Source organism: Simochromis diagramma, unplaced genomic scaffold (assembly GCF_900408965.1).
Source record: "Simochromis diagramma unplaced genomic scaffold, fSimDia1.1 OVJJ01000421.1, whole genome shotgun sequence".
Classification (NCBI taxonomy): domain Eukaryota; kingdom Metazoa; phylum Chordata; class Actinopteri; order Cichliformes; family Cichlidae; genus Simochromis; species Simochromis diagramma.
The window spans coordinates 3,234,904-3,249,818 of NW_024387250.1; the positions used below are offsets into that span (position 1 = coordinate 3,234,904).

The 14,915-nt window shown below is 37.8% G+C and overlaps 1 protein-coding gene across 4 annotated transcripts in view; it reads right to left on the reverse strand.

The window, feature by feature from the left end:
- Positions 1–12,894, reverse strand: part of mcph1 (microcephalin 1) — a 32,817-nt gene extending 19,923 nt beyond the window's left edge. For 2 of the 4 annotated variants that reach the window (XM_040001850.1, XM_040001853.1), the window contains exons 1-13: positions 12,764–12,894; positions 11,418–11,482; positions 11,235–11,326; positions 10,320–10,438; positions 10,074–10,158; positions 9,467–9,578; positions 9,256–9,387; positions 9,073–9,153; positions 7,025–8,104; positions 4,755–4,870; positions 1,647–1,684; positions 1,369–1,531; positions 1,206–1,283 (exon numbers count right to left, since the gene is read on the reverse strand). In XM_040001850.1, coding sequence (XP_039857784.1) covers positions 1,206–1,283; positions 1,369–1,531; positions 1,647–1,684; positions 4,755–4,870; positions 7,025–8,104; positions 9,073–9,153; positions 9,256–9,387; positions 9,467–9,578; positions 10,074–10,158; positions 10,320–10,438; positions 11,235–11,326; positions 11,418–11,451 — 2,130 coding nt within the window. In that variant the 5' untranslated portion in view covers positions 11,452–11,482; positions 12,764–12,894. Of the gene's footprint in view, positions 1–1,205; positions 1,284–1,368; positions 1,532–1,646; positions 1,685–4,754; positions 4,871–7,024; positions 8,105–9,072; positions 9,154–9,255; positions 9,388–9,466; positions 9,579–10,073; positions 10,159–10,319; positions 10,439–11,234; positions 11,327–11,417; positions 11,483–12,739 lie in introns of all 4 variants that reach the window. The other 2 variants (XM_040001852.1, XM_040001851.1) reach the window with 2 other exon arrangements.
- Between the last annotated feature and the right edge of the window lie 2,021 nt (positions 12,895–14,915).

A 14,915-nucleotide genomic window follows, 5' to 3' on the forward strand; every position in this document is an offset into this window, starting at 1 on the left:
ACTTGACTGCAAGACGACAGTTGAGTAATGTCTGTATAAAAACATCGGGGAAATGACGCAATCGAGAACAGAGTAGATTTTCCAGTGTTTGTCGTTGTAAAATTTCATAAAAAATAAACCAAAAAACTATTTAAATCCATTTTTGGATGTTTGTCTAGAATTTTTCAAACTGTAAGAAATATAAAAAAGTGACTTAAGCCTGGTTTTCACGTGCTGCATTATATATAGATAAACTGATTCAGTTTGTAACGATATTTCAAGAGATATTAGACTGATGCAAACCTCCTCTTATTCTAGTAAAGAGTAGTGTTGATCATTTGATTTACACCACTTTATTGCTGGCCTAATGCAGAGACTGTAGAGGGATAGTTAAGAGTAGATCCATCACGGCTACAAAGATTTGAATTGGTATAAAAATGGCACCTGGCTACATGCTTTTGGAATAAAATAAATAAAAAATAACAAAAGAGAACCAAATTTTTATCACAAATCATCTGACAGAATAAAAACCCAAAAGACAATACTATTAAAATCTGTTTCTATGATTAACTGGCCACAGCTGAAGGAACACCACACCACACAATAGAGGCCACAAGAATTGAATGAAAAAGGGAAGCACGTGGTGTGCCAAATGATAAAAGGCCATGGGGATATAAAATATTTGATCTGTCACAACAAAAGCCATCATGCAATTTTAAGAGGAAACATGCTGACATTCGTCTACATTAAGACCCCGAGTCTTTCCTTGCAGGGCAGGACAGGACAGTGATTCATGAATGACAAGTGCAGGAAGAGGCAACATCCACAATTCACACAGGATGCTTTAGGAAAAACAAGCCTACTGTAAATGGATGACTGGCAGTAATGAGACTTAAAGCATGAGTGGAATGCTTTCTAGATTATGTTTAAGGTGCCACTAAAATCTCTAAAATATAGGTCCTGGAAAAATAGAAAATATCTTTTGTTGCATTCGGAGAGTAATAAATTGGAGAAGAGATTATTTAATACTGTTGAGTCATATCTGAAAAAGGCTTTAATCTCAACAGGATTTTGAACTAGTTAAACCAATAACGATGTGAAGATAAGACGATACAGCTTTTTTTACCCTACTGGAAAAAATAAAAAGCTTTCCTGTAAACTCAATACTGGTAGTAAATCTGTCAAAGACCCTTTTACTAGTACTGTTTGAGTAGTTCTGAACTTACCTGTGCTGCAGGAAATTGATCTGAAAGTTCATACGGCTCCTCTGGAATCCACTGCCTTTGCTCCAAAGACCAGAGTATCTACTCAAAAGAAAACATTTCAATTAGAGATAAGACAGAATCACCCTGCATCTTAACTTTGAAATAATATCAAATGTCGACGTACCCATTCAAATGAGAGGATCCAGCAGCCACGAGCTATACCCAGCAAAATATTGAGAGTCCGCCTGTGTTCCCCAGACACCACATGAGTTGTGCTTTCACAAACACGGTCAACAATTAAAAAACCACCGAGTGCTTTCACCACTTGAACCACTGTGTTCTGCTTCCTACAAGAGACGAATAATAAGAATTAGATGCCTTCTTTTACCAACTTGTTAATTAACACAATAAAATTAAAGAATATGAAGCTGGTGGTATTCAAAGAAGCACATGCCTACTTACTCAGTAGGCATGCTTGTCATGACGAGTGTTCTCAGTGCCTGCAAGAAACATGAACCCACAAAGCTTATAAGAATGAACAAATCTGTGTTCACATAAATGACAACCACACACTGCCAGCAAATGTTTGAAATGTCTGTGTTCATTGGTTTCACACCTCTTGTATTTTTCTTGGCTACTTATAATCCTTACAGTGTTACAGGAACAGCCATCACATTTTTGGCAATCAAGCATAAGTGGAGTAGATACAGAGTTTTGATTAAAAATGAATATTTGGATTCATTTGTTTCTTGGCTTGTGTTTAATAGGGACACAAATCAGAGAGGAAGAGAGAAATCTGTGAACAACAATCTTCACTTTAAAGTAGCCAAGCAGCAGCTACACAAACAGACCAGGAAACTGAAACTGCCGAAACGTATATCTCTTTTGTGTGTAAATATTGTAATTTGATTTTTGTTGAATGATGCAGCACTGAACAAGTAAAAGAGTTTTTCTTTCAGTGGCAGTGCACTTTTTTTACAAACCAGGTGAAGGTTTTGTTGCATTGATGCAAAAACATCAAGGCCATGGAAAGATGAAAAACACTTTCAGAGACGCTGACTACTGTAACAACAGTAAATGTACAGCCTGGTGGATGTGGTCTATTTAACCACATGCCTGGCACTAATACAGAAAAATATCAGCAGCACAAACACCTAACCACAAACAGGACCACCAGACCTTTCCTGCCACACACTGATGTCAGCCCCCACCAAGCTGGAAGTCAGGGGTTAAGGTCTGCTGAGAACAGTAGAGCCAAAACCGTCCATGAGCTGACCCCATGCTGGTCAAAAAACACATTATCACCAAGAAACCCCCTTGGGAAGGCAGTCAGTAGTTGTGTCACTATTTTGATATTGCAATTTATTTTATAGACATTGAATGACTGGGAAAAAAAAGTTGATGAAACAAGCTCATTTTAAATTCTTTCAAGCCAAGTCAAACAACTGAAAGTATGTGCAGATACTCTGAAAGTAGCCTTAAAGAAACTCTATCTTATGCAGTGGTCATGTTCTGGCACAAGAAAAGGGCAATGAGAATGAATTAGCCTCTGACAAAGAGCTGGTGTGAGCCAGCAAAGCAGCAGAGCACAAACACTTGCAGCACAAATGAAGGAAATTCTTCTCAGTATGACTAGATCTCCTTGATGGCAACTATTCAGCACAAAGTTAAAATGAAGCAGTTCAGACAATCACGGAGAGATCAACTGGATCCACTGAGAGCCAACAACAATAAAACAGCCAGGTTATTACTTGCTGCAACACAGAATAACTTACATGAACATTAGTGAGGTTTACATAATATTTCTTGAGCATGTTAGAGAATTGTTTAACCTATAATAAACTAGGAAAACGATAGGGACGATATACCAGCAACTTTGATAGGTACATCTGTTTAAACTGAGCAACAGAGTGGGGAAGAAAAATGATGAAGTGGCACTATTGTTGGTGCCAGAAAAGGGTTTACAGAGAAGGGTCGCAGAACGTGGAAATTCTCTGAGTAGGGATGCGAATTGATAAGAAGTCAGTGATTCCGTGTAATGTGCCATGTTACAAAGCTAAAACTGGTTTCCTGAACAAAATGAGTTCACTGTGCTCAAATGGCCAACACTTTCACCTGATCTCAACCCAATAGAGGACCTTTGGGATGTAGTGAAACGCAAGATTCACAACATGAATGTGCAGCTGATAAATGTGGTCAATTATGTGATGCTATCATGTCAACATGGACCAAAATCTCTGAGCAACGTTTCTAGCATCTTGCTGTTTTTCTGTGCAGTGAAGAAATAAAGCAAAAAACAAAAGCAGACGATCCAACCCAGTATTAGCAAGGTGTACCTAACAAAGAGACCAGTAAGTGTACATCCACAGCTTTAGTGCCTTAGACATAAAATCGCAAAGTAAACTGACAATGCCAAAATATGATCTTTTAAAGAACTGCATCTTTGTGAGATATCTGAGAACACGCAAAGGTAGGAAGTGTAAGACAAAAGAAGAGCAAAGGTCCCATTCACATCTGAGTTGTATTTACTAAGTATAACCTGATGACATGTCCAGAACTTTAAAATTACGTTACAAATTTGCAGTTTTAACCTAAAGCTGTGTAATATGAGTTTTAACTTTTATATAAGCACTTTTAAAGATAAGACAAGAAATTATCTCTGATGACTGTATTTCCCAGGACTATAGGGAGATTAATCCATCATCACAATCTTTACAAAACCAAAACAACAATTACAACCTCTTTGTAATCAAGCTATAATAAAGTTAACTAATAAAAGATCCTCCGGGGATATGACATCATTTTCAACTACAGCTTGTTGAGGTTACGAGTGTAACGAAAACACAACCCAGGTGCATTTCACAAGCAAGGAAGTTGTATGGTACCATCACAGAGGCAAAACACAGGAAACCCTAAGGAGCCGACAGTACCGTCAGTAGCGTCAGTAGCGTCAAACGCCTACAGCCATGGAAGTGTATGACCTTACGGAGGAAATACTTATTAGGAAGTTACACACACAAGTGATGTTTGGTTTACTTCCTAAACTTCCTATATTACAGACAAACATGGGGAAAATAATCTTTTTGTTCTCTTACACCATGTTCCCTTTTATCTATCTATGTGACGAAGGAAGATAAACAATGGGCTGTACAAAGCCCACACTGGCTGTAAGCTGTAAGTAACCACAGCCACTAAACTAAAGAAAGAAAAGTAATATCAATGTGTGTCTGAAAGGGTTAATATAGGCAATTTAGCAGGCAGCAAAGCACAACAAAGAAAGCGACTATATAAATAAGAAAATAAGAGATTTATAATTAAAACTGCAAACTCCCATACACGAGCAATATCTTTAATGACTCAGTAAACCTCCCACTGGTGGCATTATACTTGTAACATCCTGTTTTTTGCAATTGCTTTCCAATTTTCCCACAACACAGTAGGAAATGTACCGTAAACATGCATTGTTCAGTGCAAAAATAATGTCTTTCAATTAAGGCACGGAGACTAAACTGTCAAACTGAAGAGTTGAATTCAATTAGACATTTAGAACCAGATGTGATGTCTCCTTACCTTTGTTTTGTTAACCATTTTCTGTAGAGTCAAGCTGACTTGCTTATTGTAATTTCCTTCAGCTTCAGTTAGGCTCTCTGCAAAACCAGCTGCAACTGTACATTCATTTCCTCTACCTACATTGGAAAACAAGACAATTTAAAACTGTGTGTGTGTGGTGGTGGGGTGGTTTTACACGAGCTATCACACAGCAGGTGCTGTTTTGTATGTGTGTGCATTCATGTCTGCACATTTGTGCACAGAAACATTAAATGAAAGCTGCAACTTTACACTACTTACTACCACATGACACTGTGCATTTTGATTTCTCTATAATTTTAACTGATCAGGCTGCCCAGGATTACAACGTGCTTACTTCATTTAGTTCCTGGACAGTAAATAAAGCACTTAAATTTAAATGATCTGTTGATCCATACTTAGTTTCTCCAGGTTTATACTTATCCTGTTGAGGATCTTAGGAGTCAGACCTCAGCATTCATTGGGAAATATGGAAACAGAGCCAATAATCTAACTTGCAACTCGCAAAATGAAACCAGAGAAAACCCACAGTGACGTTGGAAGATCACTTTTATGTGCAACTTAAATCTAATTTAACTATATGCTATATATAAATAAGATATTAGGCCTTTAAAAGTTAAACACACCTACAGATTATTATGAGAGAGCTTTCATAAAGGCCTCATTTGTTTATTAATGTTATCTTGTAAGAACCATGCATTACAAAAATGTTTAGACTGGCTGGAATAATTATACTGCAAGCAATGTGAAGCCACACACAAACCCAGGGATTACAGACAACAGTATAAAACTTCAACATCTGTGAAGATTCCCGCCATGTTATCAATATGATTTGTTCAGTTCATAATGAAGTGATTAGAGCAGACCAGGCCTTAGTCCTGGGTTCATTTTTAACCCAAACCCCCGAAAAGCTGAGACACTGTAAAATGTAAATAAAAACACAATGTCATGATCTACAAGTCTCATAAACCCACATTTTATTCACAGTAGAACAGAGAAATCATCTCAAATCTTTAAATTGAGAAATTTTACCATTACATTTTTGTTTTTCTTTTAAAGTTCATTTTGAATTGTATACCAGCAACATGTCTCAAAAAAGCTAGGTCCATGTTTTCCACTGTGTCGCATCCTCTTTTTAATATGAGTCTATAAACATCTGGGAACTGAGGAGACCAGCTGCTGGACGTTTGGGAGATGAATGTTGTCCCATACTTGTCTGACATAGAAGTCTAGCTCCTTAACAGTCCTTGATCTTCTTTCCAGATTTTGTATTTCACAAGTCAGTTCAGCACCCAGACTTTGTAAAGCCACTGTGTTGTAATAGATTGAGTATGCAGTTTGGCATCATCTTGCTGAAATATAAAAAGCTTTCCCTCACAAACATGTTTGTTGTGCGGGAACAGATTTTCCTCTGAAACTTATCTATATCCACACACCTTTCCAGCACTGATGGCACCTTTCCAGATGTGCAAACTGCCAATTCCATAAGCATTAATGCACCCTATCAGAGATGCAGTCTTTTAAAGTGAATGCTGACAAGCCAGATTGCCCCGTTCCTCTTTAGGCCAGAGGATGTGACATCCATGTTTTCCACTTTAAATGAGTCCTGAATCATGTTCAGATAAGACCTTTTTGCAGCACTGAGCTTTAATCTGCATTTGTGGATGGCATGGCAACCTGTGTTCAAAGACAATGATTTCTAGAAGTGTTCCTGAGCCCATGCAGTCATTTCCTTGTTAGAACCATGCCAGTTTTAATGCAGGGCTGCCTGAGGGTCTAAAAATCACAGGCATGCAGTATCGATTTTTAGCCCTAATTCCTCCAGTAACTGGAGAAAAAGATATTCATAGTATAGCATAGTCTCCAAAACTTCAATATTCTGAAATTGGTCCACAAGTTTTAGTTGTTTTTTTTATGCAGATTGGTGATGTTGTTTTGTATAAAAGTTACAGACCTGTTGCCAATGAACCTTATCAGTTTAGTAGTATTTCTCCAGCAGTTTCTTTTCAAACCTCTTGTCCAGTCCATGCTATTTGAAACGTGTTGCTGCATTCAAAATCCAAATGAGCTCATATTTTTCATGAAATGCCAAATGTCCAAGTTTATGTCTAAGATTATTTTATGAGACTGGCAAATCATTTTATTGTTTTTATTTAATTCTTACATAGCATCTGAACTTTTTTTTTTTTTTTATAAAAGAACTGGGGTTGTTATTATTACACTTTCTAAATTCTGGCAGCCATACTACTCACTTTCCACATTGAAATCAGAGTTTTTCTGCAGCTCTGCCACAGCTTTAAACTCGGGCAACATCGTTTGTTGGCCTGAAGTCGATGCACTTCTGTCTGTTGCTTCACTTGTAGCTTTATCGATGGTTGTAAATGTTGAGGTACTTTGTCTTCGCCTTTTCCCCGTTGGCTTTTTATTAACGCTTGGACTATTCAACATAGGCAAAGATTCTTCCCCTTGATGAGTTTGGGTTTCAATGCTAGTTTCAGACTGCTGATCAAAATGTTTACCAGTGTCACTTTCTTCGAGTTTCCTCTTTTTTTGACCCTTTGGTCCAAAGATTTCACTTCTTTGTTTTCTATTCGTTGGGAGAGGATCCAAGTTAAAAGGTATTTTAATATCGCTTGCCACCGGTAGATTAAGCGACCGAGGTCTTTGTTTTCTCTGGCTATGTTTAGCTGAAGAGAAATAGTCCTCAAACATGTCATCACCTCTGTCAGCCGTGCCGGGGGTGCCACATTTGTGTTCACTGGATGAAGTGAAAGATCGTACCAATGCTGAAAATGACTGTTGAGTCCGTTTGGGTTTTTTCTGTCCTGAAGCAGCACCACCTCGTACAGGTGATGAGAGGCAGCTAGAGGATTCCAGAGTGTCAGGAAAAATATGGGATTTGGTCTCTGCTATAGCGTTTACTTTTGTGTTTTTTTGTTTTCTTTTCTCAGATTTATTAGGTGTTAATTTAGGTGACTTTATCTGTGATTGGGTTCCTTCTTTCTGATCGTTCTTACTGTTGTCAGACTTCCTGTCCTGACAAGGACTTTGTAAAAAATCTATTGATTTGTCTTTATCCATTTCTTTTTTTCTAACCAAGGTCCTCCGTGACTTTTTTTGTTTATTTCCTTCTTCATGCTCAGGGTCAGGGCAGGCAGGCACACTTATGACCTGTTCAGCCACATGATGGCTGGGTGAGAGGCAGTCTTTCCTGTGGGACAGCTCAAGATGTTCATGGTCTCCGACATCTGTGTGTGTTCTCCCCTCTTCCTTATCAGGTGAGTAACCAAGTTCAGGAACAGAAGCACTGGAATCATCGTCTGACTGGTTATCTATGTAGGAGAAAGAATAACAGAACATTTTACACAGAAACAGAAATGTTAAGGTGTAATAGTAATAAATCAATTGTTTCATACTCATTTTAACCACCTGTCCATTGTTTTGCTCTGCAGTGTGGCTGATTACTAATAATTCTCGCCCTTATACAAATATGTAAATACAAAATATACGGGCAGCTGTTTGCCTTTCACACATCCAGATTGAACACTACACCCCCACAGTAACTGCGTGGAGTGGTAAAACTAAATAACAGGTGGTGAAGAGAGCTGTATATATATAACAAAATAAAAACACCAGGATATCTTCTTAGGAGAGGATACTACCAAGCAACACTGTAATGCAGTCACCATAAATCTATCCAAAGGCTCTTGATTACCCTCTTGATTACAGTGTCTTTTTCTTTGTGTGTGTTCTGTTCTTGGCAATCCAAGACAGTCAATAAAGATGTCCTTAAGGGAACAGTGAAATTTAATTCTATTCGCTGTACACAGAAACTCAACACTGTATTGGTCAATTTAATTTAAGATGTACCATTTTGTTTGCCAACTGCAGCACTATAAAACAGGTTCTCTCTTACAGGTTGTTTCTGAAATCCCTTCAGACATTTCCTGTTTAATTTTAAATGAATACATTTCACTAGAACATGTACTATTGATGTTTCCAATCCTACTGATGCACTAAATGGGCATCTAATGGATACAGTCTGGCATTATAAATAGGAATCTGGCTTGAGAGCTCTTACTGTTACAAGGGATACAATGCTGGTCTTGTATTTGAGAAAACAAGAAGAAAAGCTGGTTGAAAAAGAAAAAAGAAAATAAACCATCCTGTCTAAATTCGATTACAGACCCTTTTCCTTTCTTAGCAATATACAAGCTTACTTTCTGTGTTAGGAAAGATAAATATCACACTACCATTGCCTGTAGATCGATATATCAATAACAGCACCCAGTTTTCTTACATGTTAATTTGAGGACACTCGGTGAGCTCCCAAGAGAAGGCTTCAATCTGGTGGGTGAGGGAGATCCAACCATTTGTGAAGCTGAAAGGCAGTGACATTTTCATGAGTTGGCTTCCTTTCAAAGATCCGGAAGTGTTTTAAGTCTGTCAGTCCATCAGGCTGTTCACCTGCTGCTGCACTTACCTGTGGGCGAAAGGTTTTCTCGTTTATCCTTCATGTCTTTCAAACGCTGAGCCATATATTCTGACCTTTTAAAAGCAGGGCTATAAACTATTCCATTCTCCTCGTCAATAATGATGGGTGACACGTCTGTAACTGTGAAGAAAAGAAAGTATGAAATGGCAGACAAAAAAAAAAAAAAAAAAAAAAATCCACTGCTGTTATAACCTTTTACCTATTGGTTCTTTTGGAGCAAAGTCTTTCATCATCTTATCTAATTTCTTCCTCATGCGCCTGTCATTTTCAGGTGTCCTCTCTGGAGAATCTTTTGGCTGCATGCAACGATGCTACGTGAAGCAAACACAAACAGAATACATTTTTGAATAGTTTTAGATGAAAATCACTGATTTTAACACACAGATTACAGTAAACACACAGGTGAACGATCAACATAAACAGGACACACAGACAGGTGATAAGAGCAACAATTAATTTATTTTTTATTAATTTGCAGTGACTTCTTGCTCAAAGGGAATCAGCAAAATAGCACAAACAGCATAACCGAACCACTACACTCCCTGACTGGCAGGTTTTTCTTGGCTCACAATTGTCTTTGGGGATTAAATGCATAATAACAGCTGGTACACATATTTAAGATAAAGAGTGTGTTACCTTGAAACAATCAGACTTAATTTAGTGACTTCTCTGCATTTATACATCAGGATAAATAGAAATGAGAATATTCACACTTATTTATTCACACTAGTGATCCCAAATAAACACACTGCTTATTTACAGCTTACAATAAGATAAACATAATCATCGAGGTGCATCTCACTCACTTTCTTGTTCTTCAGCACAGGATTGCTTTCATCATTTAACGCTGGATATAACTTCTCATCCACACGGACGCCATCATCATAACATCTGAAGATCATTTCACAAAAAATTAGAAAAGGCACACAACACCTTAAAAAGGCTTCATGACAGCACAATAATAACAAAAAAACAAAAACAAAACCAAAACAAACAAAAACATGATGGACCCTTAAATTCAAAACTACTAACCTCTTGAGTATAATTCTTACCTTCCTATCCACAGAACAGAGACGAGATGCACATTACTTTTTTTGGCTTTTCTCCACGTTGCTGGATGACCATTTTTGAAGACTACATGTGTGACTTGCTTATTGAAGGTTTTTGATACCTGTAAAACAAGGGTAAAAAACCTGGAGTTGATTCCAACTGTTGAATTAGCTGCTTACAGGAAATCTAAATATGAGCCCCAAACAGATGTTCATGCAAATAATGCAGGCAAAGCAAAACACCCAAAAAAAAAAAAAAAAAAAAAAAAAAGTGGAAAAATGAATATTCTGGTAAATCCTTAAAGGGAAGAAATGCACTGGCCAGCTCAGGAGCATTGAAAGATCTGACCAGCCACAGAAAACAACTAATGTGGATCATGACAGAATTATTTTCATGGTTAAGAAATACCTTCTTTTTGAGGTCTTCATGAATGGAAACACTCGAGAACAAGGTCAGCATAAGGTTTTACCCAAAAATATCTAAAAGAGCCGTCACATTTCAGGAAAAATGGAATTGTTGGACAAATGAAACCAAAATTAAGGAACGGGTTATGATCCAAAGCACACCAACCCATTTGGAGGCAATGTTACAGCATGGGCGTGTATGGCTGCCAGTGGGTACCAAGTGGCTTACATCATCAGCAACCATTATCAGTGGTTACTGATTATGTGACTGCTCGTAGATGTAGTTGGATGAATTGTGTGTGAAAGTAAAAGTGTACTTAGCTACAAACCTCTTGACTGAAAACTGAAAGTCTGCACATAAATCATATCTTGACAGTTTAACTTAAAATTAACTCTGATGGTGTAAAGAGGCAATACTACAAAAATTGCCTTGTTGTCTAAAAACGCATGGACCCAACTTTATTTAAACAGTCTGTAAACACAACAAACACTGAAGTGAAAATAATGTCTCACCTGAGCTCCCATTTCCAGGAGCTGCTGAACAAATGGTTTTGAGTAGTTTCCTGTTTTGTCGGCTGACCACACATCAACATAGGCAACAACATCTGCAGATACATTGAACAGAGTTGCACACTTAAACCCAAAGTCATAAACCTCATCCTGGATGTATTGCAATAACACCAAGATGTGCAATACCTTTAAGAACTGAAGAGTTGGTCGTTGTGGTCATTACTGGCCTCTTTACCTCCGAAACACAGATACTAGAAAATTAAAAAAAAAAAAGACATACTGTGAGCTTGTGACCTAGCAGACCACATGAATTTTACTCTGTCACACTTTTAAGAACAAGAAAACTGGCTGATTTATATTATTTACAATACCGAGTCACTTGACTAACTTATTGGACTCAAAAAAAACCCCGACATTTTTTGAAATTAAAGTTTAGCTTCATCAGTCCAAAGAAATTCTTACTGTGACACAAGGAAACAAGGAAATTGTCCATCCTGGTCCATACTACATCAGAAATGTATCAATGACAGACATCATTCAAGTGTGTCAAGTGTTGAAATCAAAGCCACAAATCAGGAATACGTTAATGTAACTGATTATTTAACTATATAAATAGCATCAATAGTACTGCGGCAGTCTGAGCAGCATAAGGAAGGGATGGTTCAGGGTTACCTGATCCAGTCATAGCTATAAGCTTAATTAAAAAGGATGGGTTTTTTTAGCCCAACCTTAAAAGTACAATGGTGTACTGCAACAGGATGTTTCTCATTTTAGAGACACTGCCCAGATAAAAGGAACCAGTCCAACACATTTGTTTTATGAGCACACCAAATCCAAAATGACTCCTAGGTTCCTCACAATGTCTCTGGAGGCCAACATATCTGGTTAGACACCATGTTTATCAGATTTTTTACGGTCAAAAATAACAATCTCAGTTTTGTCTGAAGTTGGGGTATCAGATCCTGACAACTTTGTTCTGAACTGAGAATAACAAGCGAGCTGCGTAGAAATGTTGTGTCAAATCAATTATTCAATTACCCCAAGCACTTCTTGATAAATTACTCAAGGCACAGACGCTTGCTGGGGGTACATGCTTAAACTTGTAGCGAATACCACAGCACTGCAAATTATGAATATACTCTCTATGCGAGGTACATACAAACTATATGACGACTTATAACCTTTGTACTAACTCGTACTTTAAATCAAATTATTAAAACGCTCAATTTTACTGTTAGCTAACTAAACCACCTATTAGTGAAATTGACTCAAGGCAGGTTATCAAACATATGGATATAACATTAGTTACTGTGTAACGTAAAATATATAGGGCAGAGTCGTTAAATGTAACACTTATCAAAGTGCATGAATGAATGCTGCATTTTGATGCTAAACTCGCGAAGCTAACCATGGTGGCCGTCTATGGTTCATACTTCCGCTGGCACACGCATTTCACTTATTGTGACATTTAGGAGTCCGAAGACGTGAAAGAAGATATAAACACGCACTTCCAGAGGTTGCCGTTGACTTACTTTGTGTGGCAGTCACTTTTAAATCGCACAGTTTCGACCAACAACTCACTCCTGCTTGTATTGTTCGCGCGTGCAGTTTGTGGAAATGATGTATTCTGGGACAAACAGCTATGATTGGTTAATGTGTGACATACGACACTTCCGGTCTAGAAAGGAATGTGGTAGGGCCCCTACAAAGGGTTTACTTAACCGCGTGTGTCCTTTAATCACAGTTTTTATTCGGTTAAGCTCTGCAAACGCTGAAAATGTACTGCTAATCCAAAGAAGACGAGTGTTATGCGGTACCGTTAAGATACAAAGTATGAGTTTGTGCCACTTGCTGTTTTGCTCCATGAAGAAAACTCACGATTTAGCCTGCCTAATTAAAAAAATCAATTAATTAATTCAACAATCAGTTAATTTTACTTGATATGCGCAAAGAAAAGGTAGCCATCAGATTTTGTAAGTTACTGCTTTTTTGTTTATTGTGTTGGTTGTTTATGTACACTCGTAAGTATAATGCCAAAATAAATAAGTTTGATGAAATAAAAGAAACAAATAAATCTTTTTAACAATTAATATATTTAATCACAAAATTGAAAACTAACAAGGAAGATAAATAAAGACAATAAATAATAGAAAGATTGCTTTAAAAAGCAGCTTGCAGGTGAATTACATATAAATTCATGACACATGATCTACACTATGTTGGCTCATCTGCATTGACATGCTTATGAATTTTAGTGACATCCTCCTCTTAATCCATAGGGTTTAATATGATTGCAGCTATAATACCGTCAACTCTTCTGGGAAGGCTTTCCCTAAGGTTTAGGAGTGTGTTTATTGGGATTTCTGAACATTCAGAAATCTGCAGACTCCAGAAGTGCATCTGTGAGGTCAGACAATGATGTTGGACAAGAAGTGCTGGTTTGCAGCCTCTGCACTAATTCATCTCAAATGTGCTTTGCTGGGTTGTGGTCAGGACAGGCCAGTCAAGTTCTTCCACACCAAACTCGCTAATCCTTCGCTTTGTGCACTGGTGTGCAGCCAGGTTGAACCAATTTGTTCCCACAAAGGTATGAGAATGAAATTGTCCAAAAAGTCTTGGTATGCTGAACCATTTAGAGTTCCTTTCAGTAAGGGGCCGATCCCAACTCCCAAAAAACAACTTTACACCATACACCATACACCCCCCCTCAACCAGATTTTACACTTGACACAATGCAAACAAGTACTGTTCTCATGGCAACCTAGACTCCACCATCCGATTGGCAGATGGAGAAGCGTGATTTGTCACTCCAGAAAACACATCTCCACTGCTCTAGAGTCCAGTGGCATGTTTTACACTGACACTTTGCATTGCACTTGGTTATGTAAGGCTTGGATGCAGCTGCTCAGCTATGAAAACCCAATCCATGAAGTCCTCTACACAATGTTTTTGAGCTAATCGTAAGGCCACATGAAGTTTAGAGGCCTGTAGGGACTGACTCTGCAGAAAGTTGGCGACGTTTGTGGACTATGTGCCTTAGTGTCCGTTGACTCAGCTCTGTGGCCTACCATTTTGAGTTGCTGTCATTCCCAATCCCTTACACTTTGTTATAATACCACTAACAGCTGACTGTGGAATATTTAGTAGCTGGACTTGCTGCACTGGTGGGATCCTATCACAGTACCATGCTGCGTTTCAGTGAGCACTTGAGAGTGACCCATTCTTTTATAAATGTTTGTAGAAGCAGTCTGCATGCCAAGGTGCTTGAATTTATACACCTGTGGCCACGGAAGTGTTTGGATCACCTGAAATCAATCATCACAAGGGGCGAGTTAATACTTTTGGCAATGTAGTCGAAGTTAAAACAGACATTTATTTGAGATATTAGTTGTGACGCTTTCAAGGAATATAAATTTATTAAATTCACACATAAGTAAGTCTCTAGATAAGACATGTTTAAGTAATCCACATGCAGGCAAAACTTGGCACTTACTGCAACAACATAAACATACTGCCTCAACGAAACAAGTTATTTAACACATTTTGATGTAGTTTAAATCATGCCCATGCACATTTGATGTCCAAGCATTGTAATATTTACTGAACCCATCAAAAATAAATTAAGGCCTGCAATTTAACAATGTATATAAGTTAGTAAGTTTCAGTTTTATCTGTCACTTCAAT